Here is a 27556-nt window from a genome sequence, read left to right on the forward strand (position 1 = left end):
ATGACAGCTCTTATTAACATATACAATTTAAAAAAAGTGAAAGGTGCAGCAGTATGAGGTAGACATGTGTATATACTATCATCTGTAAATAGAATATCAGGTAATCACTATTCAAATGCACCTTAACCTTTTTTATATTTTTTATATTATTTATATTTCTTATTGTTTGCACTATTGTTCTTATTTGTCTTGCACTGGAGAGGTGATGCTGCTTTCAATCTCACTGTACCCAGGTACATTCTATTCTATTCTATTTATTGAAAGGTGCATTGTTACAGCATATTATTGTTGTTATTATTATTATTATTATTATTACTATTATTATTATTATTATTATTATTATTATTATTATTATTATTATTATTATTATTATTATTATTATTATTATTATGGTTGATTACTCTGAGACCCTGAGTGATGAGAGTTCATCAGAGCAACAGCTTGGGGGAAGAAACTGTCTCTGTGTGAATTGATCATACCTTAATTCGGTAATTTTTTATAGAATTATACATATGTATGAATATGAAATTATACTATAAATATGAAAAACAAAAGTAAAAAAATAAATAAGAAGAAAGAAGCACGAACTGGTTTAACTTTTACGATTGCTTCCAGCCGTTTGTATAACAGCAGTGATATTTCCGACAGGACTCGAACCTCTGTTAAGGCTGATTTATGGTTCCGCGTTGCACCAACGCAGAGCTTACGGCGTACCTTACGGCGTAGGTTCTGCGTCGATTTATCGCGGAACCATAATCCAGGCTTTATGCTGCGTTCCATTTACCTCGGAAGTCGGAACTCGCAACTGGGAATGACGTCACAGCCGAGTTATCAGCGTTCCAGTTACAAACTAGGTAAACAAGTTTGTAGTTCGCATATACCACATGATACTTGTATACGACTGATTTAGTGTGACCAAAACTAGAATGAAGTGCTACGAATTTTTACAGAGCTCTCTTCTACTGTTTACAACCGGGGCAGCCATCTTGGAACGTGAACTCCGGGGTGGTGAAGACTCTCCCACTTTCCCAGTGGGAAATCCTACTTCGAGGGGCGTTCCAGTTGAAAATTCCGACTAGGAACTAGGAAATCCCCACTTCCGAGGACAAATGGAACGCGGCAATAATCCAGGTTTTACCACGTGTCCTCTGAGCGGCGCTGTCGGCTGTTTCTGCGTTTCTGTGTTTTGGTGATTACGAGACGGGCTGGGCTGCAATCTCCGGGGTAAAGTGGTAAAACCCCAGCTGGGCTGGCTGTCTGTCTGAACAGTCGCAGCTTTGGCTCTAGTATCTCGAACTCCGGCGATAACTGGACGCAGGAGTCGGTCGGAGTGGATTGTATGAACTTTGTGCGCTGGGAAAACAAGATGAAGAAGTGAGGAAACTGTAATATCAACAGAGCCGGGATGTAAAGCAGACGAGACAAACAAAAGAGGAACAAAAGAGTCTCATTATTGACGTTTTTCAAGTCCGACGGATCTCAGCAGCAGCAGCCAGACCGGCTAACGCTAAGCTAACCCACACATCGGGAATAACTGTCTGTTAAAGCTTTAATTAAATGTGCTCATGGTTAATAGGTCAGCAGCGTCCCTGCTAACGACAGGACTGCCGTAAGCGGCTCAAGCCGGGAGGTTAACGAGGTAAATAACATGTTTACGTGAAGTGGTCGTGACTGTGTTGTACTAATAGCTGAAACACTTAAGCCTGAGTTATGGTCTGCGTTAAATCGACGCAGAGCCTACTGCGTACGTTGCACGTCGCCGCGTACCCTACGCCGTAGGCTCTGCGTTGGTGTACCGCGGAACCATAAATCAGCCTTTAAGTAGTCGTGCTTTTAAATCCCTCACTGCACGCCATTAATGCAAACAATTCACTGTAGTTTTTCCCCTTTTTGTTGTTTTTTTTAGCAAAAAAGGGGGACGTTAATTAGATGCTATTATGTGTAAAGGCAAGGAAAGTTTATTTGTATAGCACAATTCATTGATTGATTGATTGAAGAATTTATTAGAAGAATTGCATAGGATCAGGTACAGTTTCATGACAGTACAGATTCGCTGATACAAAGTCAACTAAAAGGCATTATTCCAAGAAAGCATTACACTTGTTTACATTGGAGACCTTTTTTAAATTCATATAACATTGAATGACATACAGGTAAGAAGCAGTACTTTGTAGGGAAGATTATAAAAAAGAAAAAGGGGGGAATTACTGTTATTTTGCACCGAGAGAGACTAAAAAGATGATGAGACGAATAGAATAAGCTAGGTAATACAAAACAGAAGCAGAAAACAACAAAAAACAAGAAGCAAAACACAACACAAGGTAATTCAAAGTGCTTTACATCAACATCAAGCAGCAAGACACAGTTAAACAGTAAATAAAATGAAAAGAAAATATAATAATAATAATAATAATAATAAGCACAAGTTGTTTAAAAAGTAAGGGCAGTAGACAGCAGGGAAGTATTTTTTTTTTTTATTTCTTTGTTTATTTCAGTCATTTCCAAATTTAGAATTCAAATACAAAAGAAAATAAAACATCAAATAAACATGAAGTTAATGCTAATATTGGATTAGACCAAAATATATAAACAAAACAAGACCAAAAAGGTGTAGGCTGAAGCTTAGCTTATTACGCCTACCCTTTTATAATCAGTTTCTTTCAGCTCCTACATATACCAATGCAGAGCAGTAAATCAATTAAAAGAAAAACATTTCATATACTTTTTGTATATTGAAAACATTCAATATACTGCATAGACATATTATCTATTTAAGTTCTGACACTTACATAAACACTCATACAATGACAATTTAATGAGCATCTTGTTCTTCAATATTTTTTTTTAAATATTTGGCATGTACTACACTCTTTAATTTCTATTTCCAAAACATTCCACAGATTAACCCCATAAATTGAAACACATCTATGTTTGACATCCGTTCTGTTCTTTGTTTTTGTGAACATACAGCTTCCTCTCAGTTCATATACACTTTGTCTTTACTGAAACAGCTTCTGGATACAGTGTGGCAACAGAATATTATAAGCCTCATCAACTGTGTTTTGAAATCAAAAAGTTCATTAATTTAAGAGTACGCTTCAGTAAACAGTAATGTTTTTAGGCCTGATTTAAAGGAGCTGACAGTTGGAGCAGACCTCAGGTCTACAGGAAGTTTGTTCCACCGGTGAGGAGCAGAATAACTGAACGCTGCCTCACCTTGCTTGGTTCTTGTTTTTGGGACACACAACAAACCAGATCCAGATGAACCTCAGGGGTCTGGGAGCTTCATAGGGAACTAATGGCGCTTTTACACTAGTACCTACTCGCCTCGCCCCGGTTTTGCGCTTCTCCACTAGGGGTGGAGGCGTGCCGAGTAGATACTTTTTCTGTAACTATTCTGCCGAGGTTCTAAGCGGCTGAGTCAGCCCTGTATCTGACGTCATCACAATACAGGCGGGGGGCCGTCAACGTCTGAGTCAGGAAGTGGAAATCAGCGAAAGAGCGACTCGCAGCTTTTTGTTCATTTTATTCAACAGGCAATGGCGACGCTAAAGTCTGTTTGGTGATCCAACTCTGAGGTGCAGATGTTCATAAACCTGGTGGCTGAGGAGAGAATTAAAAAGGGATCTAGACGGGCGATAAGGAACGACCAGATCCACCAGGCGCTTGGTCACTTCTCAGCAGCTCGCGGCTCCAGCTGACTTTTCAGCAGCGCTGACACAAAAAAAAAAAAACGTTGCCGCTTTAAGCTTCTTTAAGCTTCTTTCACTCTAATTTTTTTACTTGATATCGAACACAAGCCACAGACCCAGCAGCACATATATCATCTCCTCCATGTTCTACATCTTTAGTGTTGTTGTCTTCTTCGTTTAGATCACACAATCAAATACGTCACAGCAGCTTCGCTCCAATCCCGCTTACTTCTCATCTGGGTCTCTAAAAAGAAACGAGGGCAAGGCAAGTGGAGGCGAGTCGAGTCACGCTGAGTAGGTACCAGTGTAAAAGCGCCATTACAGATCAAGCATGTATTTTGGTCCAAGACCATTCAGTGCTTTGTAGATTTTAAACTCTATTGACTCACTGGAAGCCAGTGTAGCGATTTCCTGACCGGTGTAATGTGGTCCAGTTTCCTGGTGTTTGTAAGGACTCTAAAGCTATGCAGCTTCTTTGCCTAAACTACTTTTGTGTTTCTCTCTCAGTCCTGGATACAGACAGGTTGTATGAAGTGGATTTCCCAGCCTGTTAACAGTTGAAAAGCATCCTCGTTTGACTCCTAGTCGCCATGGCAGCGGTGGTCAGCTACTCTCCTCCGTGGTGGGTGAACCTACTTAACAGACTGCCCCACTTCAACTTCAAGTTCGAGCAAACAAGCAGCGATTTTCTACCAGAGGAATGGTCATATCAACAGGTACAACCAAACCTTCATTCTTCCACTTGTGTCGTGGCGTGATAGAATCTGGTCATTGCTATAAGATGTTCCTGATTTCAGTGTTCCCCTTCAACAGCCGCATCATGAGTTTGACATACTGGTGTCCAAGTCTGTGGACTGAATAAGATTATTGCTTTCATTGGCGACAGATGACCTGTTAACACCTGTTCTTTCTCATCATCCACGTCACCATCTGTGCATAGCTGATATATCCAGGTCTTGACCTTGTCCAGACTCTGGCCAGCTGGCACTGAACTGTGTACGGTCCCAGTCATCCTAAGTTGACTGGAGCAGGCACTTGATTGAATATTAAATCCCTAAACATCTAATAATATCTACTGTTTATGTGAGAATCATCAGGGTTCTTAAGTGCCCTATACAAAAAGAAATCCTCATAATTATTCAGGCTTTTCAGCTGGTGAGAAGGGTCAAGGAGGAGTCTGCAAAGCCTGTTGAGCGGCTAAGACTGGGGGAGGGGGGGAGTAGCATTGCATTTGTTCCCATGGTTAATATTATAATCTTATCTTACAAGTTCAGGTGGAGTGTTATTTTTTTTTTTTTCTTTATTGCAGTTTATTATTTTCTTTCTTTGGGTGTGTGTGGAACACCTTCTGTAGTTATATGTATGTTTACCGGATGTTCCAGGTCAGCGATTACAAATATCCACTGGGTTTGATGTCAGAAACTCAAAAATGAAATCATTAGCAGTCTCAGTATCTCTGAAGATCATGTCCAAAATGTGGACACTACTACTCAAACTCGACAATGAGCTGGTTCCCTTGGTTATTAACATAACTTGTTGTAATGACCTTTAACCTGGTCCAAATCCCCTAAGTGGGGCAAACTCAGAAATACTCTGGGTTAGATCAAGAGCGCGTATGTAAAAGGCATAGCATTTCCTAGTTGTATCAAGATTCAGTTTCTCGTAAAAGCAGGAAACTAAAAGCAGAGAAGCAAATTTAAGCGTTAGAGAAAAGGGAAGCTATGGTTCCTGAGAAACGAGCGGATGCGCCCCAGCCATGTGGCCTATGGTGCCACGTTAAATCTTGCACTGATTTTGGGGTTTGCAAATGAACATAACCTAAGACGTAGAATCTAGTTTTTCATGTATCATTTAGATTTATAGATTTGGGTGTTTGACATTTTCTGAAATGTTTCTCCTCTTACTTTTTGACTTGGAGAATACCATTGACTCTAGTTTAGACAAAAATGATCATTTTACTTGTTCTGGTTGAATTTAGTTCCACAGTATGAGTTTAACATCCGGTTCGCAACCTTTTTTGCTTTGCAAACTTCTACCCAGTTCAAGGAACTTTGGTGTACATCCTCTTGGAAATATATATTTGACACTGAATCAGCCTGAAGGTGAGCAGTCTCATCGCAGCCAAAATACACCACATCCTTGAGGCTGGAGATTCAGAGGTCCAGCTCTCATTCCTTTAATAAGGATGCATCATCACTGGAAAACGAAAGTCAATCTCTGCCTGAAGCACATTCATATGCTGAAAATTGGTGTGCAAATCATGGTGAATCAACACACACACACACACACACACACCATGCCGGACCATTTCCTCTGCTGTGGAGTTGCTGCAGTTTGACTTTATTTCAACTCTGCTCCTCTTTGTGCATGAGCATCATCTTTACACTACATGATATTTGATTATGGATTCTGTATCTCCTTAGTCTCAAAGTGAATGTTTTGGTTAGGGCTGTTCGATTAATCGATTTTAAATCGTAATCGCGATTATGTAATATACGATGTTAAAACGTGAAACTCGTAAAATCGATCTTTCACTTTTTTTTTTTTTCTCTTTTTTTTTTTTTTTAAACCTTGTCTGCACACATATTAATGATTGATACCATATTAATGATTGATGGAAATACCTGTCAATACCTGCGACCAGTGCCCCATCGGAGAGGCTCTTTAGTGTAGGAGGGGGCGTTGTAACATGCCACCGGGCATCTCTCAAGCCAGATGCGGTAGACCGGCTCGTGTTCCTTGCAAAAAACTTGCAAATGTGAATAGCAAATGTAATGACTGACATTACACACCTCTACTTCCTTCATGGGTTGCATTATTATTTAGCATGCAAAGACCCAGTTTAGTTTAATTAGAAAATGTCTTGTTTTATTTAATTGGAAATATAACTTACTGTATGTTTGCAAGTGCTGATTTGCTGATTTTATTTTTTTTTTCAGAGATAAATCTTTATATTTTATTATATTTTTTTAAACTTTTTTTCAACTTATTTTACAGAGTTTTGCACTTTATTCATTCATTTTTGGTTTAATAAGAGCAAAGTTTGCACTTAAAGCCCAATTGGGCAAATGTTCAATAAAAAAACAGCATATTTGAAATCATTTCTTTGCCTTTTGTCAATTCACAAAGTAATCGAAAATCGGATTTTGGGAGAGAGAAAAATCGAGATTTTATTTTTGGCCAAAATCGAACAACCCTAGTTTTGGTTATATGTGCTATTTCAAATAATTTGTTTACAATGCTGTATTTCAAGATACTTTTTTTTTTCTTGTAGTTTCATGAAACATGCATGTACTTGTCCACACACACAACACACTTCTTTGTGTAACAGCAATGTTTGATGCACTTCATCCTCACAGAGAGCTTTGATAGTCCAGTAAATGTTTAATGTGTTATTTATTTTATTCAATGTCATTTTGACAACCTCTAGTAAAAGCTTTGCACAACCACTGTAGTCTTTGGGGCAGCGACCCCGGGTTGTAACCCTTCCAGCCCAACTCATTCACTTTGTGAAATTTCTCTCTGTGAAATGGGTCTGGTACACGGCCATTCCACCAAAAATAGAAAGTACCAAACCAATCACGAGGTGCAAGTAGGCTCTATAAGTTGACTCATGCAAAAGCAACCAAGAACTGCAATTGAAAACGGCTGAAATGACTGCAGATTGCTAATAACACCATGGATTCATTCACCATCCTCCCTTCTCCACTACATGCCATTCTGGATGGCTCTCATTAATACTCGTCTGATCGTTGCTCTGCATATCTTGTATGCTTTGTTCCCCGTATTGGCTGTATGCCTATCCAGTTATGTCCAGAGGCAGATTCTTCTGTATCTGTTTAAATTTTTTATCCAGAAAAACCAGTCTAATTCTTTGTACCAAAGAGGAAAGGAATTCAGATGGATAGCCAGGTGAACCATGGCTGTAAATCGTAAACGTATTGAATGGTGATGGAATAGACTGAATATAGTTCATCTTAACAAAACAAACATTTAATCCAGCTGATGGAGCTTCTCTTATTGTTGTCATGACAAGTCACACAGAAGAGATCATTACTAGGTCATTGCTCAAACCATAATGATTAACCCTCGGTGATGACAAGCTGCTAATCATTGTTAATGCAGCACTTCCCGCAGGCTTAAGAGGAAGTCTTGACTCGTCCAGATGGCTGAGCTATTCGTGGTGCTTACTATGCAACTATGTCTCGCTCATGCCACCTTGAGTGACTGACATGTAACAGTAAATCAAATTACATTGCATTAAGGCAATCTGTTTTGTCTCCTGGGTGAGCTATTTAGTTCAGCGTGCATGAGCCAAATCATCTGACCGTCTCCGATCGGTCAGTCCGTCACTTGTGTGATTGTCAACACAGGAATAGACTCACAGCTGTTTAAAGACTGCGCTGTGGTTGTACTAAATTGTTCAGTGAAGGTTGAGTTCATGCTCTGAAATGAACACATTACCAGAGTGTCATTGATTTGATAAACTGAACAAAACAGAAGTAAACGGAAATCTACTCAGCCATAAATCCCCAGAAGTATAGAGTGAACACAGGCCCTCTTGTCTGACCTACATCCTGTCTAAAGTGTTGCTGTTGGTTGAGAGGTTTAACTGTCACTGTACATCGCTCTACTGTAAGCCGTGAAATACTACCAGAGTAGCATGACTCTTTTGAACTTGTCAGATTTTCCATTTATTGATTCAGCATTTAAAAACTTCTGGAGTGATTTACGTGAATAAACAGTTCAGTGCCTAATCAAAATTTGAAACCACTTTTAATGTACTATGAAATAACGAGAAAAGATGGGGCCCTAGTGGCGCTACTACTCTCAGGATTATGTAAAGGTTGACATTTATGTACTGCATTGTACAAAGTTTCCTATGTGCAGAATGCTAACCATCTTCAGTTGTCATAAAAGTAAGTGTAGAAGATATCTGCAGTATACTGCTAAGTATAAAAGTATACTGTGCAGTTTGTCTCTGTGGGACATTTTGGAAATCCATTATCACAACTGTTCTTAACATTAATGCAATAATGGCTATGAAGTTTCCATAAATGTGTTTTTTTTCCCCTCCCTCTCCATCAGTCTATCCTGTTGCTGGGGAGTGTGGCGCTGGCCTGTCTGGCTCTCGACCTCCTGTTCCTGCTCTTCTATTCCATTTGCCTTTGCTGCCGGCGGAACAAAAGTCTGGATCAGCCCAATGCAGACTGTTGCTGCACAGCGTGGTGCGTCATCATCGCTACACTCGTGTGCAGGTATGTACAGTATAGAAATGTGTTATCGAATCCAGATCACCAAGCATAGGTTCACTTCCTTTTCATTAAATTCATGATCGGCATATCAGAATCCTGTCTGCCATTTCATTTTCCATATGCCTCAGGAAATCAGGTTTTAGATTTCTTTCAACTAATTATTTATATATAATTATTCTGTATTTCTATGCGTCTTGTAAATGACACTGCCAGTGTTGTTGTTTATACTTGGTACTTTGCATGCCCCACACAAGGACAAAATAGATGTAAGTTATACGAGAGTCTGTCTCGGACGCCTGAAGTTTTATTTTAAGACTAAAAAGTATGAACCAATTTGTGTCCTATACTGGCATCTACCAGGAAGTTGTAGGTCTGAAGACAGGCTCCATATATTGTTCTTAGTTTACGTGATTGGTTGACATTTGTTTGCAAAGTAATAAACTGATGCTTCATCTGCTAAGTATTGTGTAACCGCAGAACTGACGAGTTGCACATAAAAGCTGTTGCAGACTGTGTGCATTGTTGTAGAGCCCCAGTAGTGCTATGAATAGACACTTTTACTGTATATTTATACATCTGTTTAGTTGCCTGTTATACCCATTCCATATGCAAAATGGGTACACTTTTCAGTTTTATTTTTACGTTTTTGAGTAGATGGTGTGAGAAATAACCATCTGGCGGTGTTTACTGTCCTTGCACACAGCGTTTGTGTCTCGTTTTCCTCTTCTTGTTGAGGGGCCACTGGAGAGCCAACACATTTGATTCAGTGTACAAGCACAAAGAGCTTAGGGACCTTATGAGAACAAGAATTGCATTACAATCACTGTGTGTGTTTTGTATGTACCCACGCACAAATGTTTTAGAGAGAGCAGGAAAAGCTAATATGGCCAGATCAGACATTTCTGTCTTTGTTTTGTTGGTTTTACTTTTGCTCTTTGGCAGGAAGTATGGGCTCAAAAACGTTGCACAACGTACTGCTCATTGGGATTATCTTGAAGCTATTATTATTTAATCAAAATGTTAGCGCAGTAAAGACTGTTTTTGCTGTCGAACTGCATGTGTTCACCTTTTTCACGCTGTAGGGTGTGAGGGAGATTAGCCACACTCTAGGAAGGAAGAGAAGCTCACTGATGTACTGAGGGCTGTTGCCTGAACAGTTGGAGGCAGCCGGAAGGATTCACTTGTCATCATTCCACTCGATGAAACACAGAACGAGTGGTGTAGGTCTGAAGTTATTAAAGACCAAGAGCTGCAACACGACAGCAGAGATTAGTGCCCTTCAGTTTTTTTTTTCCCCTGAACTATGGAAAACAGTTTGGAATATTGCTGTGAATAAGAAAGATGTGACTCATTTCACACAAAATGGTCATGAGGTTATATTTTTTTTCTGTTCATGTACTTTTAGAAACTGTTGCCAGAGCTGTTTATCTGCTACTTGAGATCTGTCACTGCAAATGAGCGCTGATGGCCTGCCTCAGTACAGCCTTTGTCAGCTGTGGTGTGGGGTTTGGGGCATAGCTGGTCCATTCCTCTGTGTTTCCATGGTTCTGTATGGAGTCTTTCTGCCGGAGCTGAAAGGAGCCTGTTGACTGGGGTCTGAGCGGACAGGGTTAAAACAGAGTTCACACGCCTCTCTTCCTGCCTGGCTGTCCCCCTCGCTTGGTCTCTTCTCTGTCTCCTCTCTGTGTCTTTTTTAGTTAATCCCCCCCTCCTCACCAGCCCGTCTCTCCCTCCCTCCCCTTTGTCTCCCCTCAGCGCTGGCATTGCTGTCGGTTTCTATGGAAACGGCGAGACTTGTGATGGAGTGAATCGGATGACGTATTCCCTCCGCCACGCCAACCGTACAATCACTGGGGTGCAAAAGCTGGTAAGACCAAAAGACCAGAAGCAGAAATTATACCAAAGTATTTGATAATTCATCACTCTCCTGCCATGAACATCCTTGATTTCAGTCGCGCTCTGTAGTGAACCCTCCTTTTCTTCTCTGAAATCCGTCATGACCCTGTGTCTCTGTTTTGGCTCCAGGTATATGACAGTACATCCTCATTGAACCAGACAGTAGATGACAATCTCCAGCAGCTTGAGGCCCAGTATGCACAGCATGCCGACTACCTGTCTATCATCCAAAAGCTGCAGGGCCAGCTGGATGAGCTGGTCAGACAGATGGTGGAGATTCCTTTTTGGGACAACTCCAATATCTCCCTGGACGAGCTGGCCGTCAACGCTGAGCTATACGACTGGTATAGGTAAGACCATAATGGCCAAGTAAAAACCCTGCTCATAGCAATGACTCAAAAGTATAGCAGCAGCAAAGTGTTAAAGGTTTATGGGCATTACAGAAAGACAACAATGGATGGACTGGAAGTAATGCATCATTTTTATTCAACTCTATATCTAGAAACACATTAGAGCATTCATTCACAGGCTTGTGAAGACTTATCCTAACTCTCATCTCTGTGTTCATGTATGGTTGAGAGCTTTGAGACCGCGTTACCCGAGTCCGCTCTGTTCTCTGTTGAATCCATTTCTGTTAACATTAGTGGCACAGCAGATAAGAAGAAGGAAGTAATGGTGGGTAGAGATAATAAGGAATGACTTCAGCACGTTATTGGGTGACTAATGTACAGTGAGTTTGAAAGATAAAGGAAATAAATGTCCAAGGGGAGTGTTTCAAGTCTACAGAAAATATGTTGACTGAAATTGTAAATCCACACATCAGGTTTTTAAAATTTTTTTCTCAAGGAAAAAAGATATTTATATAAATGTTAAGCTAGTTTATTATTTTGACTGGTCTTCCCTTGTCTGATAGGTGCTGCATGTTTTAGATCCACATCCATTTCCATCGGTAAACATTAAAAAGAGAAGGGAGTTAGTTGTGCCCACTCTAGCAGCCTCTAATGTACTTCCCTCATTAGAACTAAGATGCACAGCAAGGTGTTATGTTCCCACGAATGCTAATCAGAGCCTACAATACCCGTGACTGTTGGAGTCATTTGAAACGGTACTGAATGCCATTTAAATGATTTCCTGCTGTACTCACAAGGTGGATGTGAGCAGGAGTTGAAAGGTTTTTTACTGCAAGAAAAGAAGCTTAAGAATGAAGAAATCACCGACTTGTCATTTAATTGTCGGTAGGATCAGGATGGATCATTTTTAACTCCGAAAATATTTAGCATCAATCATGTATGATGGTGTATGATTTTAAAAACATTTCTCATAGTAAGAATAATTCGGCCTCACTGTGCTACTTTTTGCGATTTGTTGTTGATGGCGTGCGTCCTCACAGGTGGCTCGGGTACCTAGTCCTCCTGCTGTTCGACGTCCTCATCTGCCTTCTGGTGCTGTTTGGCCTCATTCGCAACTCCAAAGGAATACTTATAGGGTGAGTCTCATTGGACAACACTGTGCTGCACTTAAGGAAAACAATATTACACTCGGTAGTTATCTTTGCTAAGTTGCAGTTAACGTATACAAAGCCCTTCAAATCATCAGGTCCACTTTGTCATTTTAGATTTGTCTCAATAAATTGGCATTAGACAACATTTCAGTTGGACGATAATTCATTTTATATAAATATCTTGTATCTGGTGATTATTTTGATGTTTGTCAATGGCTCTTAAGATGTTGGCCTTTTTTTCTCCCATCTACCAAATATGAGTAGATCGTCTGTTACTGTTATGATTTCTCTTCCATTTGCGCATACGACCGTTACGGCTCTAAAACTGCTGGTTGTGTGTTCTCCTGACATCTCTCTCCAGGGTGTGCGTGTTTGGTGTCTTGGCTCTGATAATCAGCTGGGTCTCCCTGGGGGTAGAGTTGGCCGTATCTGTGGTACGTATCCCCCATCAAGCAGTTTCTAGGCAGAGCTGACCAGTTTACTGCACGTAACTGGAACATTCAGTTTTTGTGTGAAGATTTAAAAGGAAAGGAATTCAACCGTGTAGATAAAACAAGATGTGAAAAGCACAAAGTGATCATAAAAATAAAATGCCCATATGCCCACAACAAGTTGATTCTTTATTCTTCCAAAGAATGCTTTTACTTATAAATGCATCTTTCACAAATGTCATATAGACTTGTTGGATTGTAAAGCGTTGTTTATTTTTTTGCTCACTCAACTTTATCCCTGAAATCACAGAGACTAATGATGGTGATTAAGATGTGGCGTTTGAAGCATAATAACTGGGATTGATTTTGTAGCCCTGTTATTACAGAAGAGAAAGCTGCAACTTTCGTTACTTCATGGAGAATGAAAATGAGTTAAAAGAAGAATATAGTGTCTTAAATGCAGATATTTCTTCTATTTTTTGTTTTCGTTTTACTTAATTTAAACAGACATCATTAAGTACATTTTCCAGAAGGATTAAAAAAACATAATCTTCATCTTTATTTATGGAAAATTAAGGGCTGTGTGCAGGATTTCCTCCCCTGCATATGAATCAGATTGTTCACACTTTTTTTGTGTGTGTGTATTTTGAGTGTATGAGTAATTGCTCAGCTCCGATTGAGGCAGCATTTCACGCTGCGGAAGGAGCAACCACTTAAATGCATGTTACATCAAATGAAACGCTGCATCCTGTGTTTTGTGTTCAATGTGATAAAACAATGGCAATGTCTCTACAAATAGGACTTCCTTTTGTAAGTCGTGCATTTTTTTGTCTTCCAGAGCTCCAGTGACTTTTGTGTTTCTCCTGATACATATGTTACCAAAGTGGTGGAGCAGTACGGAGTCATCAGTCAAGGTATGACGTCTTCCACAAAGTGTCATTCACGTGCTTGCAGCAAATATAGAGTCAGCTTTTTCAAGTTATGAATTTAAGCCAACTACCATTTTGCTGCACATGCTGCTATAATTTCTCACTTCAGCGTAATTCATCAGAACTTATGCAAAGTGCTTAAGCTTGTTCTTATCCGTCCCTCATAAAATGCCCAAGGCCTGTGGTCCCTCAGAATGACTGCCACATCTGCAGCGAGGTCAGCAGAGCAGTGTGCTGCCTTTTTAAAGCCGTACGGAAGCCTCTCTAATGCATCCCTTCATAAGAAATACTGGGCAATTTTCAAAATGAGATGCATGTAAGGGGAAAGATGTGCCTTCGGTTGTGTGTGTGAGAGGCAGAGTGTATGAGGGAGATAAGAGCAGTGGACCAGGGGATCAGAGACTTAATATATGTCCTGAATCACCCTTTGCAGTTATAGTCTTTGGAAATGTTTGAAGTGAAAAAAAAAACAGTATTGATGCAAAGTGTGCCTGCTTGATGTCCCATTTCAATATTAACTTGATGTACCTCTTCTGCTCTCTCCTCTGAAATGTTTTGAAAGCTCAATGTAAAATATCAACACAGGACATTAGCTGTCAGTGTTGTGTTGATCTGAACAGTGAACCTCGGCTGTGCAGGTATCTGTGTTATGATGCAGCCTTAATGCTCACTTTTGCTTCAAGGCTTGATGCAGTTCACTCGGTGTGGATGATATCATCTAATTTTCTGTGTCATTCCTTCAAGGTTGTCAGCAGTACAAAGAGATGCATTTTAAAATGTATATTTTCATATATATATATATATATATATATATATATATATATCTCCTTCACCTTTCTACCTTTTTTTTGAAATTACACCAGTCAACGCTCTTGTTAGCTCATGTTTTCACTGCATTGGATTTATTGCTTCGCCTTTTGAATCGCTGTTATATTTACTTGGAACATTCATCATGTCAACAACAGTCGGTTAGTTTTTATTCCTCTGCTTTCCCTCATTCCCTAGTTATGTCGAAACATACACATCCTTATTTGTGTAATTTGTAATCTTGCTGCTAGAGCTTTTTTTCTTTCTCACTCCAATGGCTTTGTCTCAAAACAAGCATTGCCTTCAGTTACAAAGATACCATGCAGCTCCAACAGAGATTGTAGGATCTTTACAAGCCACCATTTATAAACCCGAGCGCTCATTTCTGTACTCCAGCTTTATTCAGTCACAGGGTATTGATGACTGTGGTTAATCTTATTACCATTTGTTTGTTCGGTTCAGCTGAAATATCCAGATTGTTTTGAGAATGTGTAAAACAAAACGCAACACTCCAGATTTCACTGGAACTCCAATAGGGAGCAAAGATTAATACCAAATCTCTCAAACAAACACACGGCATTGTGACCACAGGCTCTCAGGTGGCTCATTGGGCAAGCAGCCTCAATTGATTAGTCTTGATTAGTCTGGGCAGACGTACTAATTCACCTTGAGAAGATTTTACTTGTGAAATGGGACTGGTACAACGGGCGTTTCCACGGGTACAGGACATACCGAACCAATTAAAACAGGGTGGGATTTATGTGGTGACTCAAACAGAAGCATCCAAGAGTCATTAATTAGAACAGCCAAGTTTGCAGCCGAATCTCAAATATACCTTGGATTAACACGTTTTTACTGCAAAACCACCAACAACCTCTCAGCAGGGTTCCTCCTTCACTACCGGTACTCTCCCTTTTGGTTGGATTTCGATGCTAGAGTGGTTGTTGTTCTGCGTACAGCTCGTCCGTCGTTTCTTACTGGTTGTATGCTTATCCACCTGCATGTAGAGGTCATTTCTACTGCGGCTGTTTTTTACTGAACTCTAGCAATCAAAGTGAAACCTGGAAAAAACTGAATAATTAATTTTATCAAAGAGACCAAGGATTAGGATGGATAAGGTTTGATAACTGAGGGAAAAAGAAATTAACATTTTCTGGAATATGGTAAAATAATACGCCTTTGTTCATTTACGTATAGCTGGAGTGATTGTGGGTGCGTGTGTGAGCTGGACCCACTTCAGCTTGCGTGATGTGCTCTTTTCTGTGCCGGAAACTCTCCTCATGCTCAGCCATGTGGGGAAGTGAAGCTCCTGACTCAGCAGTTAGCCTGGACGTCACTGGGCTCCATGTGTCCATGCGTCAGATCGGCGGCGGTGGTGTTCTCACAGCTTGCCCCTGTGCACATTTACTGTGTTGCATAAATCTTGAGTCACACATGTAAAATATTTCTCATTGACACTGACAGTGCTGCGACTTTAAACTAACTAAATGGGTGGTAAGAGCCTGGGAAAGGACAAAGCTTTAATTCCAGCTTTATTTATTTTTTCTGAGCTGTGAACAGCATACAGGCCTGTTGTAATTAAACAATATCCAGAGATGGTGTAACCGTTGTTTGGGTTGCTTTCCGGGAGGTGGGGTGCCGTAAGAGGGTTAAACCTCAGTTTTTCATTGGCTTTGAGTTTGTTGTTAAAGCCTTGATTCGTAAAGAGAATTCATTTATACGGTTGCAGCACGTGTGTACTTTATTCTCTTTGGATATTTCACCCCAGAGCTCCGGATTACCTCATACACAATTAGATTAACAGTGAAGCTGTAACAAAGCAGTAGAAAACGCTGTAAGTCAAACAGATGACGTGGAATACAAGATGTTTTGGCGTCAGTCGTAGAGCAGAACTATAGAGACTGAACCAGTGGCTCAGAGCAGGCGATGTACAGATAAACAAGACAGAACACACGCTTCAAGTGAAAGACAACTGCTTTCTGACTAGTGATAAAAACCAAACATTTCTAGGTACTTTCACCTCACATTTGTGCTCACTAAGAGCTTTGGCTCACTCTTGCCACTCACATGGTGTTTTCATCCACAACAGGCGGCTGTTTGAGCCAAAAACAGCTCTTAAAAACTCACCTCACGCTAGCAGTTGTTAATGAGCCAGACTCAGTTCCTCTGTGTTCACCAGAGCTGGTGCTGTTGTCAGAATCAGTCAAGGTCGGGGTTTTCGAAGGGCATCGGAATTACATAACGTCATCCATTTAGTCATTTGTGGAAAAAAAAAATCTACATTTGACGTGTATTTCTTTCCTTCAACTACAGTTTGCTACAAGTTTGGCTTTCAGGAACTGCAACATGTCAGAAATTAATTTTAAAAAGTAGTATTTTCAGTCAAATCACTGCATGTGAACGTTACAAACCTCTTTTGTCTCCTGTCTTTCAGATACCCTGCAGTACTACCTTGGTTGCAGTTTAGATCAAACCAACCCCTTTCAGCAGGTTTGTTGTACAAATGTAAACATTTTTCTCTTTGTTGTAAGGATTTATTAATACTTAAAAGATGTGTCTTATAACGCCCGAGTCAAAGCAGGCAATATTAATGGCATATTCTTTGAATGGTGCATGAGCTGGTAACTGGTAAGAATACAAGTAGGCTACTGTGAGTCACTCTCACTGCTTCAAAGAGACTTTCTTTTTCTTTCCCCCCAAACAAGTAGTTCTGTACTTTCTGTCCTGAAACAGGAAAACAGATGCCCAACTGCTTTTCCTGTGTCTAGCTGATTGTATGAACCTAGAGAACAAAGTCCGTGTTAGACACGAGATATTGAACTCAAGTGCACTGTCTCCATTACTGGGAGATGGTTTGTCTTTAATGCACTACGTACATTTTGTGTTTTAAACCTTATTAATAATTGAAAGTGAGATGCTTCAAATGGAACCAAAAGGAAGCTATAAGAAAACTTTATAGAAAAGCTTTCAGGCCTGAGTGGTCTGCATGATTTCACAGAGCATCCGTGTGACAAAAATAGAAACAGTATCAAACAGTGGTTTTTGTTATAGTAAATTAACAAATGGACGTACATGAAATATACCTGACTGTTGCTGAACTGCTACTTTTTACAGAGGCTTTCCGGGAGCCACAAAGCTTTAGTGGAGATGCAGGACGATGTGTCGGAGCTGCTGCGCTCTGCCACCAGAGAATATAAACAAACCAAGGTAAGTTTCCAGCCGTGTCGGTAGAAGCGCCCCAATACAGGGTCGCTGGAACTGTTTGTGGTGACGGAAATAGCCCATTGAATGAGACCTGACTGGCATGTAAAGGAGTAAACTGCACCTGCCCACATAAAGGTTTGCTGACAGCCCACCTGGGACCTGCATTATGTCCATTTAGCGGCATTAGGCTTTCACTGGCCCTTGTCCATACATCGCTGCGGTATTGTCCAGCGCTGGTCCTTACACTGTGTTGACAGAGGGATAAATGAGAGCTGACATTGGGAACAGAGAGAGCCATATTTCTCTTCACATACCCACAGAGGGAATTTGCTGAGGTCGTTGAAACGTTTTTATCAGGCAATCAGACACATATTCAGCCAGAGCTGAAATGTTGACGAGATGAAAAACTGAGACCGTCTATTAAAATTCCTGCGTTAGAATCTGCTTTTCAACTACAGTGGTATATTTATAGGAGATGTCTAATAAAAGCGACTGGGAGATCAGTGAATTGGTCATCATTGAAGGGGGGAAATTCCTTTTCCTGATTAATTTATGCCATTCACATTTGTTCCTCCTCAGCCACTTTCACACAGCGGTCTCGTCTTATCGGTGCAGAAAGACGTCCTTGTTAAGCCGCTGCCTTGATAATTCACACAGACGAGACAGAGGAACCAATCACATCAGTGCCTTCTGACGCAGCAGCCCGGCGTTTCAGAATCAGCTGATTATCATCATCATTGGTAACCGTGGTGTGTTCTAGTGACCTACAGGGACACCAGGGCACAGCACACCTTGAACAAAGTGTCAAAAGATAAACATTCAGGAGGAGATGACTGTTTCTCACTGTTGTTTTATCTCGACTGAATTATACTGATTTCTGTATCAAGGTTCAAGATTGGTCATGAAATCCTCCCCTGCCATGGTTGGATTTCACAGTTTTCAGCTGCACACTTTTTCTGACTGTTTTCCAGGGAACTTTGGAGGAGATCCAGGGTATCCTCAACAACACAGAGATCAGCCTTCATCAGCTCACTGCTCTGGTGGACTGTCGCAGCCTTCACATGGTGAGCCGGGAGGATGGGACGCACAAACCAAGACACTGTTCCTCTAGCGCTGCTCACAGTGCGATATTTCTAAAAAGAGGCCCGCACACTGATTTGTTGCGACGTGTTTTGTGGTGCAGTTAAGCTGGATAAAATAACCCATCTTTTATGTTATTGCAGCTTGCACACCTGTCACTATAAATAATATTTTCCTTCCTGTATGCAAGTTCTTTCCCAGCGGACTTTGTACCACTTATGAAGCTGGCAGCATGACGAGTAGTGAGGCAGTGGCTTCGTTTTGGAGGCTTATTCCCAACTGGAGTCTAAATTTCAAGCGGCGCATACAAGTTTTGCATTTTACTTCTTGCTTTTTGGCTGCGTCATCCTTATTTACATCTACTCCATTACCAACGTGCAATTAAACCATGTACACCGGTACCTTTAGTGGAACAAAACCTTTCTGAGGCCTAGAATTGTTCAAGGAGTGCAAATCCTATCATGATAATGGTTATTCCTCTTTAAATCAAGGTAAAAATACCAATCGTTCTCACTGGTTTGAAGCAAATGAAATGTAAAAGCCCATTTCTAACCAATGTTAGTTATTTTTTTGCGTTTTGCTGCTTGGTTCATGTGCTTGAATTGCATCTTTGACTGGAGGCTGACCTGTTTATTCCTCCTGCATCCATGTATTGCAGGACTACGTCCAGGCCGTGACCGGAGTGTGCTACGACGGACTGGAAGGCCTCATATACCTCGTGCTCTTCTCTTTCGTCACAGCTCTCATGTTCAGCTCCATCGTCTGCAGTGTGCCACACACCTGGCGGGGAAAGCAGTAAGACATGCACCCTCCACATCGACTCCACCTGTGGCACTGCAAAAGCTTTTAAGCCAAGTTTAGATTCAGAACTGTGTGTAAATGTATACCGTAAGAAATAATTCAAGAGAAACTTAATTATTAATGGTTTTAACATACGTTTTATAGCCTTTGTGTTTTCAAAGGAATATACTGTGATTTTAAAGAGGGGAAAAAATGCAGTGCAGGATTCAAAAATTCCCCGTGTTTACCAGTGCGACAAGTCCAGATGGCTCCAGCTGCTTCCTCAGATAGATTACTTCCTGTTACCCCCATAATTGTGTCATGTTGGCTTAGATCTATCATAAACCCTGCGTTGGGTTTTGTGGTTTTTCTTCGGTCGATAGAGTAAAATAATTCAGATTTTGTCCCCTTAGCAGCAGATGAGGTATGCAGGACGGCTACGAGGAAGGTGGTTTCCCAGGCACTGCCATCAGCCCTGCGGCTCCACATAATTAACTGATTCTTGCTTATCATTGGGGGGCATGATCATCAGTTTGATCTCAGCTGGAGCTTCCTGTCTCAAAGCAAGAGCTTACAGGCTGCCAGTCTGTTATTCTCAGTGATCATTGCTTGGCTTGGGATGTTTCACTTGTGTTGTAATGACTCATTGAAGCAAATTATTTTTCCCCATCTGGAATTGCAGCTCAAAATGGCAAATGATTATGTGGATGTATCTTTTATATACACGGATAACATTTCTGAAGTATTGCCAGTCTTGCTATTTTACAAGTAAAATACTTTTTTTCTGACAGTGAGCTTGAAGAGGTTTTATTTTGATTCTGTGATCTAATGGGCTTGATATGCCATAAATTAGCCTGTGGGCACCATGAACACCAGAGGGAGACAGGCTCTTTACTGCGGTGTTATGGCTATTTTGGCAGACTGAGGTTGAGAGAATTACTTTCTTCTGGTGTGCAGACTTGAGCGTCATTGTTTTGAAATAAACCAAAAAGAATAACCATAAAGCTGTGAAAAAAATAAAACACCTGCAGATGTCTTGCATTAAAAAACTCTTATTGTGATGGTTGAAAATCCAGGCCTTTTTGTGTAAACTGGGCCATTTACCCCATCTGTGCACTTTTTCTTCAGCTCTGTTAAGGTCAATGGGAAAGTGCATCTTATTTTAATAGAACTGCAGAGAAATTGTCTTGTTTTTACGTTTCAGGCAGTGATGACATTGTATGGAAACAGGACAGAGAATGAATGTAAAACATGACCACGTGGCATTTTTAAGTTCCTTTGTCATCAGCAGAATGGGACAGGGGCTCCCTCTGGTGGCGGTCTGACAGTATTGTTTGGTGTTTGCAGGCCCGAAGAAGACAGCGAGGACGATTCTCTGAGTCACGGAGGAAGGCAAACCCATGACAACCTGTACCGGGTCCACATGCCCAGCCTGTACAGCTGTGGCAGCAGCTTCGGCAGCGAGACCTCCATCCCTGCTACAGCCCACACTGTCAGCAACGCACCTGTCACAGAGTACATGTAAGACCCCTCTCATACAGCTGTTTAACAGGAAACCACGCTAAGGGAAAAGCAGAATTGATGCATAATTTATTTTCACAGTCCGCAGCAGTAATAGTTTCCCGGTGTTGGCAGGAGTAAATCCAGAGAGAGGCTCAGTTCTCCAGTCTGGTTGAGTGCAGCAAATGCAGCTGTTCCTCAGCTGTGATACAAATGAATGCAGGAAGATTTGGGGGGGGGGGGGGGGGTCATTTTCTTGCAGTGTGTAGTTTTTTGTAACTGGAGAGTTTCATACATGCAAAGCATTATTTCATTTCTGCGTGTGGTCTTGTGTGTTTTGTTCAACAGGGCTCAGAACTCCAACTTCCAGAACCAGAACTCTCGTTGTGAAAACACACCGCTGATTGGGCGCGAGTCTCCTCCTCCCTCGGTTAGTAGCGTATTACCTGTTTTTAAAGGGAAAAATGAAACTGGATGATCATCTCTGGGTCATTTTGAGGGTTTATAACTTTTACCAGAAATGTTATTTTTATGAACTTCAGAACTGGGGAAGTGTTATAAATATAACTATTTATATGCACTGAAAGGAATGGACATGAAAGCCAGGTTGGAAACTAAACTTTACCCATCTCTACACTGGATTATCTGCAGGATTTGTTTTTATTCTACCAGCGTATTGTTCTGTCACTGGCCTGGTTTGAGCAAGCAGAAGCGCGTATCCATCCCTGTTACGCCGCGTATTTAACCTCACCTGGTTTAGCAGACGTCCGGTGAACAGAAGCTACAGTCCTTGTGCCTCTGGCTGAACGTCTCCCCACCCCTCTCTGACCTCATTTCATGTCTAATTTTATTGACTTTTAAACTAAAGGCAGCTACAGCTTCTGTGTACGAGTTGTAGCGGTCGTCGAGTTGCTGTGTTGTGTTTCACCTGTTAGACCTGCGAAAATCACCCGGTTCACTTCCTGACCCCAAAAACATATTCTTGTCCTATGAAAGTGTCTGAACTTGGAACATGAAGTGCAGTCCTTCATTAGAGAAGTTTATATTTAAAAATAAAAACTCAAAAATAAAATCTAACATGTTTTTATAGCATAAGTAAACACACAGGTTTAAAACACGAAACTTTGGGATGGAACATTTGGAGAGACAAGAAATCCAGATCAATGATGATCTCTCCGATCAGCCATCATAGGTTTATCAGTTTTCAGTGAACTATTGACTTCCTTTTTATTCGAAAGGAGTGGGAAAACTTGAAATCCTCAAAGGATCAATAGCATGGTTTTGCCTCCATACTTAGGCCAGTATTTATAAATGTCAGTCATCTGGTGACTATAAAAGCTCCCCAGGTGTGAATGTCGCAATTAACCGCTGCTGCCCCTCTAGCTGAAAGCTAGTAGACTTTACCCCCTTAATCTGACTTAACCTTGATCTGATAAAGATCAGATCTCGATCCATCTTGAAGTTTATCAGATCAAGATCTGATAAAGTTCTGGTGTTTATGATTCTTCAGTTTCTTTCCAAGGGAACAGTTTTGAAGCGTGACGTTGCGACGGTGTTATTTTGCATCAAGAGTGAGAACCCGAGTCCTCCCGTCTTGCCCCCAGTCCCGGCCCGAACCTCCACTAGAGATCCTGCTCTCCCTAGTGTCTGTCTGTCTGTCTGTCTGTCTGTCTGCTCTGACCTCAATACTGCTTTGTGCATCTTCTCTATACTCTCTTCTTGTCGTTCTTGTTTCTTTGCAAATCCATCCAGTTGTATTTGACTGCTGCGGACAGTAACAGCGGTCACTGCTGGCAGTTAAAGCCCTCGGAGAGTTCAAGATCATTTTGGTAACATCGTCTGCTATGCTAACAGGTACTAAACATGTCCACCTTCTCCCCCCGCTGGCCTGTTCCTCCCTGTACCTCCTCCCGTCTACCACCCTGGCTCTACTGACCCTTTACTTAGGTGCTTTTGAGGCTGCCGGACCCCCCCCCCCCACTCCGCCCTGAATCTTGTAACTGTCCCACGTAGTGTCTCACCTGATGTCTGTTTCCCGTGGCATTAGGCTGCATGTTGGCCTCCCCCCTGCACATAGACGCATCAGCAGGAAGATGTGCAGCCGCGAGGCTCGCCGTCACCCATGAATCACTGGCCACTTGTATCAGATAATGAAGCTTTTAAGGCATTTCCGTGACCTTATGGATCTACTTTGCCCTGATTCTTGGGTTGGAGGGTGAGATCACGATAGTTACAAGTAAGATACTGCAGAGATTAACTGTTCTTAAACGGTGTAAATAGAAAAAGGCAAGATTAAGAAGTGAATATTTCATTCTGGAAACTGTTGTGGCAGAAGATTTACAAAAAAAAGAAATGAAGCATGAACGTGTTGTTGCTGTCCGTCTGCCAGTCTGGAGGGAAAGAGACACAGCTAACTGAACCCATCAGGAATAACTTAAACGGTCATGGATAAGTAAGATTGGAAAAATAAGTAATTTGTTCTGGTAGACGCTGAGATTTTCACATTTACTGGATTAGGTTTTAGCCTCGAAAAAATATTCTAGTATCTGTTGAAACATGAAGATTTAAACATGAAATACTAATACATTCCCACTCCAGTAGTTTTTGAACTCTAAAGAACTTGTAGATTTATTTTATTAAAGAAGATTTTGCTATTAAAAATATTTGGTACGATTCTGTTGGTCAGCTCTGATCGGTTTACTTCAGCCACGCCTGACTAACCAGACGATTGTTATCAGCTTCTCACTCAGTTCCCGTATAAGAGATATTTTCAAGCCGAACATCTAACAGAGATCAGGGCTCCAAACTTGAACACACTAACTGACTCGATCATGCCGTATAAATGATGAGAGCAGGAGAACACTTTTTTTAGTTTAGCGTTAAAACCCAGATCTTTGTGGGTTAATGACGTGAAAAATTCTCCCAATAAAATGACTTTTCTTCTGACTTGACGTCTTAACTAATCAGTCTTTCCCAGTTACTAACGGAGCATGTCAGCCTGTCGTCTTCTTAAGATCAAGACACACAAAGTAGCTTCTCCTCCACGTTACTGCTGTTTAATCCACCATCTCCTCCTCGCTGGTGCTTCAGTAGCTTTTCCATGTGCAGGTTCTCACAGCACATGCAGCTCCTCCGTAAAGCCCCTCCAGGTAGTCGGGTTGGTTCCTTCAGCCTTTTACATGGAACTTCTGTCGGACCTGGTGCACGTTCAAAGGAGGGATCCAGAAGCTCTGATAGCTTATTTTGATCCTCCATTTTTATTTAATTACATAATAAAAACTTACCGTTTGACCATGGGAGACGACACCAAATACTTGCACCTTATTTCTGACAAGTTATCGACAGAACAATGAAGCAAATCTTTAACCGAGACTGAAGATACCAATAAATTACAGCACACATTACCTTTACCTGATTCTCTTTATCGTTGTCGTGATGCTTTGAGCCTCGACAGGTTGTTCAGATAGCTTTGAGAAACTCTGTTTAAATGCCGCCAATAACAGTGTTTCTACAGGAGTGAAATGTTGGCCTTTTTTTTTTTTTTAGCACTTGTTTCACCTGCATTCAAAAACTGCATGGGTGCATCCTCAATATATATGAATGTCTGGCTCTGCCAGAGTGCACGGAGAATCACAGCAAGATGTAAACTGCTGCGGGTTTCCGTTCACACCACTCCCTTCACTGATGTCTTTGTCTCCTGTAGCCGTTTCTGTGATGTTTCTGTGGTTGAATCATTTAACATCCTTTAGATTCCAGCACTTCGGAGTAACTTGTTTCAAAGGTAATCTGTGTAGGATTTTCTCTGGTCTTTTAAAACCAATTGTGTTGTTTATCTCTCCCAGTTATATTATTGTTCTCTGCTGCTTTTGGTGTTTTAATTTAGTGGAACAGATTTATTCTGAAATCCACCAAAGCTTTTTGTTTTGTTCGTTTTTTCATTGTTGCTGAATAAGGGGAAAATCCTACATAAAAACGTTAACTGTATATGTTTTTAACCCTCGGTTCATGTCCTGTACTGTGAAGAGTGAAATTGCGATCCATTTCTCTCTGCTTCTCCTCACAGTACACCTCCAGCATGCGGGCCAAGTACCTGGCAAACAGCCGACCGGATCCCAACAGCCCACCAGCACATCAAACACCGCAGAGCCCCTCCAGCGTGCAGCACTGACCTCTCCTCCACCCACCAGTCCTGTCATTCAGTCTTCTGCTTCCTGCCACCATCAACTGCCTCGCTTGATTCAAAGCAAATGTGCTTTTTGCCGGTTGGTTAAAGCAGAGATCACGGACATCATCAGATCTCATCTCATGAGTCGGGAGTGCAGGATCTACTTCTGCAGCCTCCAAACTGGCATGAATCATCCCTGGTGCTGAGACTGAACTACAGCTCTGATGCGATGGAGCCTGGACTCTTTTCCAGCTGAACACACCACGACATTCACCATGACGTGCACCGTCACTCCCAACGAGGCATCGTGGTGGTGGGGAGTCTGGAAGTGCTCATAGACTAACACTGGTTGTGTTTGTGAAGTACTGTACTGTCTTTACTGTGGGAGGAGTCACAGGAAGACCCGTCACTTTCCTCTTATCTGACGTATAAATATAATCTCTCTTCTGATGCACCTGGCATCCATCAAATTGTTGTATAGATTCACTTTACAGTTAAAACTTCAGCTCCTCACGCCTCTTTCCTGCTGGAGGAGCCTGAAACCCGGGTGAGAGTGGGTTTACTGTACATGGCACATGCGCCACACTCTTATACGGCTTCTCGTGGTATTCTGTCTTAAATCCGATGTCTGGGACCAGTTTTCCTGCGGTATTGCACGTTTTACAAAGCCACGGCACTATTTGCCGTGGCTTTTTTGTTTTTGTTTTTTTAATGGTGTGATGAGCCCCACATCCTCAGTGGTGACTGTAACCTGTGAAGCTGGACCTGGCACATCTTTAACTGGCTCTAAGATGAGCTGAGTGATGGAAACTGCTGAGTTTGAGATGGAAGAGAATATTTTATACCACTGGACCCTGATTCCTTATAAAAGGTGGTGAAGCAGGAGAAGAGTGAGGATTACAAACTCCTCCTCCACCTGCGTGTTTCAAGAACACGCACACGTTTACTCTACCCGGCCACAGACCTGTCCACAAAATACATGTCAAAGTTTTAAACCACATTTATCTGAAAATATACTTTCCTCCAGATAATTCAAAGAAAGGGCGTTAAGCATTGGCATTGCAGTGTCTCTCAAATGTGTTTTAGCATTTATATAAAAGTAGATAAGAGGATTTGATGCTGGAACAGGATTTTTTTACCAACTGCTCTGTGTATAAAGTCACTTTTCTTTGGAAGCATGACGACCCTTCACATGTGGAGTGAGATGTTTGAGCCTCTGCAGCCTCCGCTAGCTTCTCGTAGATGTCTGTTTATGACCAGTGCCAACAAGTGAAGCACAACTATTTTACTATCTCAGTATCTTTTTAAATGTCGTTCTTTCTTTTTTTTCCTTCTGTTTTTCAAAGCATTTAAGCTTCTTTCAGCATTAGTACACTGATGCAGTTTTTTTTATTTTGGGCGGGGGGCGATTATATTCTCTTTGTGATGATGATGATTATGTACAGATGAGAATCAAAATGAATTTAAAAAGATCCTCAAGTTGACTTTTAATTTCTTGAAAAGTTTATTATACATTTTAAGCGTTTTGTTTTCTATTTGACTTTTGTGTCTTTTTTTTTTTAATAAGTTTAGCATAGAGTACAATGTTTTGGAAAATTAATGTGAATATAAATAGATTTAAGTGTCATTGATTTGATTGATTGGAAACGAGTCACTGTAGATGTAAGGTTTTTCTCTTTTTTTTTTATACATAATTTTGTAACGTGTACATGTAAAAGCTGTGGTTATATTGAGCTTGAACGCTGTGTTTGGAAATAAACTATAACTGAGGAGCAGCAGCTCTCTGGAGTGATCCTGGCAGGAAACAGACACAGGTAGCAGCAGAGTTTCATTCTTGTCGACATTAGATCCGAAAACCTGTTGGAATGGGAGAAAAAACACTACAAATTTTAGAAACCCAAGATTTGTTGTCTTAACATGAGCAAAACGTACCAAGTAGCTACTCCTCCACGTTACTGCTGTTTAGTCCACCTTCTCCTCCTCGCTGGTGCTAGCTTTTCCATGAAACACAAGGGGATGCCCTGCACATTCAAAGTAGGGATCCAGAAGCTCTGATGGCTTATTTTTATCATTTTTATTTAATTACGTAATAAAAACTTGACCTTGGTAGACGACACCAAATATCCATCCATCCATCCATCCATCCATTTTCCGCCGCTTATCCGTTCCCGGGTCGCGGGGGCAGCAGTTTCAACAGAGATGCCCAGACTTCCTTCACCCCAGACACCTCCTCCATCTCTTCCTCCATCTCTTCCTCCAGCTCCTCCGAGGCGTTCCCAGGCCAGCCGAGAGACATAGTCTCTCCAGCGTGTCCTG

At 41.2% G+C, this 27556-nt stretch overlaps 1 protein-coding gene across 2 annotated transcripts; it reads left to right on the plus strand.

The window, feature by feature from the left end:
- Window positions 1–4217: 4217 nt before the first annotated feature.
- ttyh3a (tweety family member 3a) lies at window positions 4218–27049 on the plus strand. 2 transcript variants are annotated; one of them, XM_061711398.1, is made up of 15 exons: window positions 4218–4408; window positions 8781–8950; window positions 10703–10814; window positions 10973–11193; window positions 12234–12329; window positions 12706–12778; window positions 13614–13689; window positions 16946–17001; window positions 17626–17718; window positions 18687–18779; window positions 19454–19590; window positions 20923–21096; window positions 21424–21505; window positions 22828–22929; window positions 25139–27049. In XM_061711398.1, exons 1-14 carry the CDS (start codon window positions 4283–4285, stop codon window positions 22906–22908), a joined length of 1590 nt encoding a protein of 529 aa, XP_061567382.1. In that variant the 5' UTR covers window positions 4218–4282; the 3' UTR covers window positions 22909–22929; window positions 25139–27049. The 2 variants fall into 2 exon arrangements, with proteins under 2 accessions (XP_061567382.1, XP_061567381.1); XM_061711397.1 differs by lacking the exon at window positions 22828–22929.
- Window positions 27050–27556: the final 507 nt, after the last annotated feature.

This window comes from Cololabis saira, chromosome 21 (assembly GCF_033807715.1).
Source record: "Cololabis saira isolate AMF1-May2022 chromosome 21, fColSai1.1, whole genome shotgun sequence".
Taxonomy (NCBI): domain Eukaryota; kingdom Metazoa; phylum Chordata; class Actinopteri; order Beloniformes; family Belonidae; genus Cololabis; species Cololabis saira.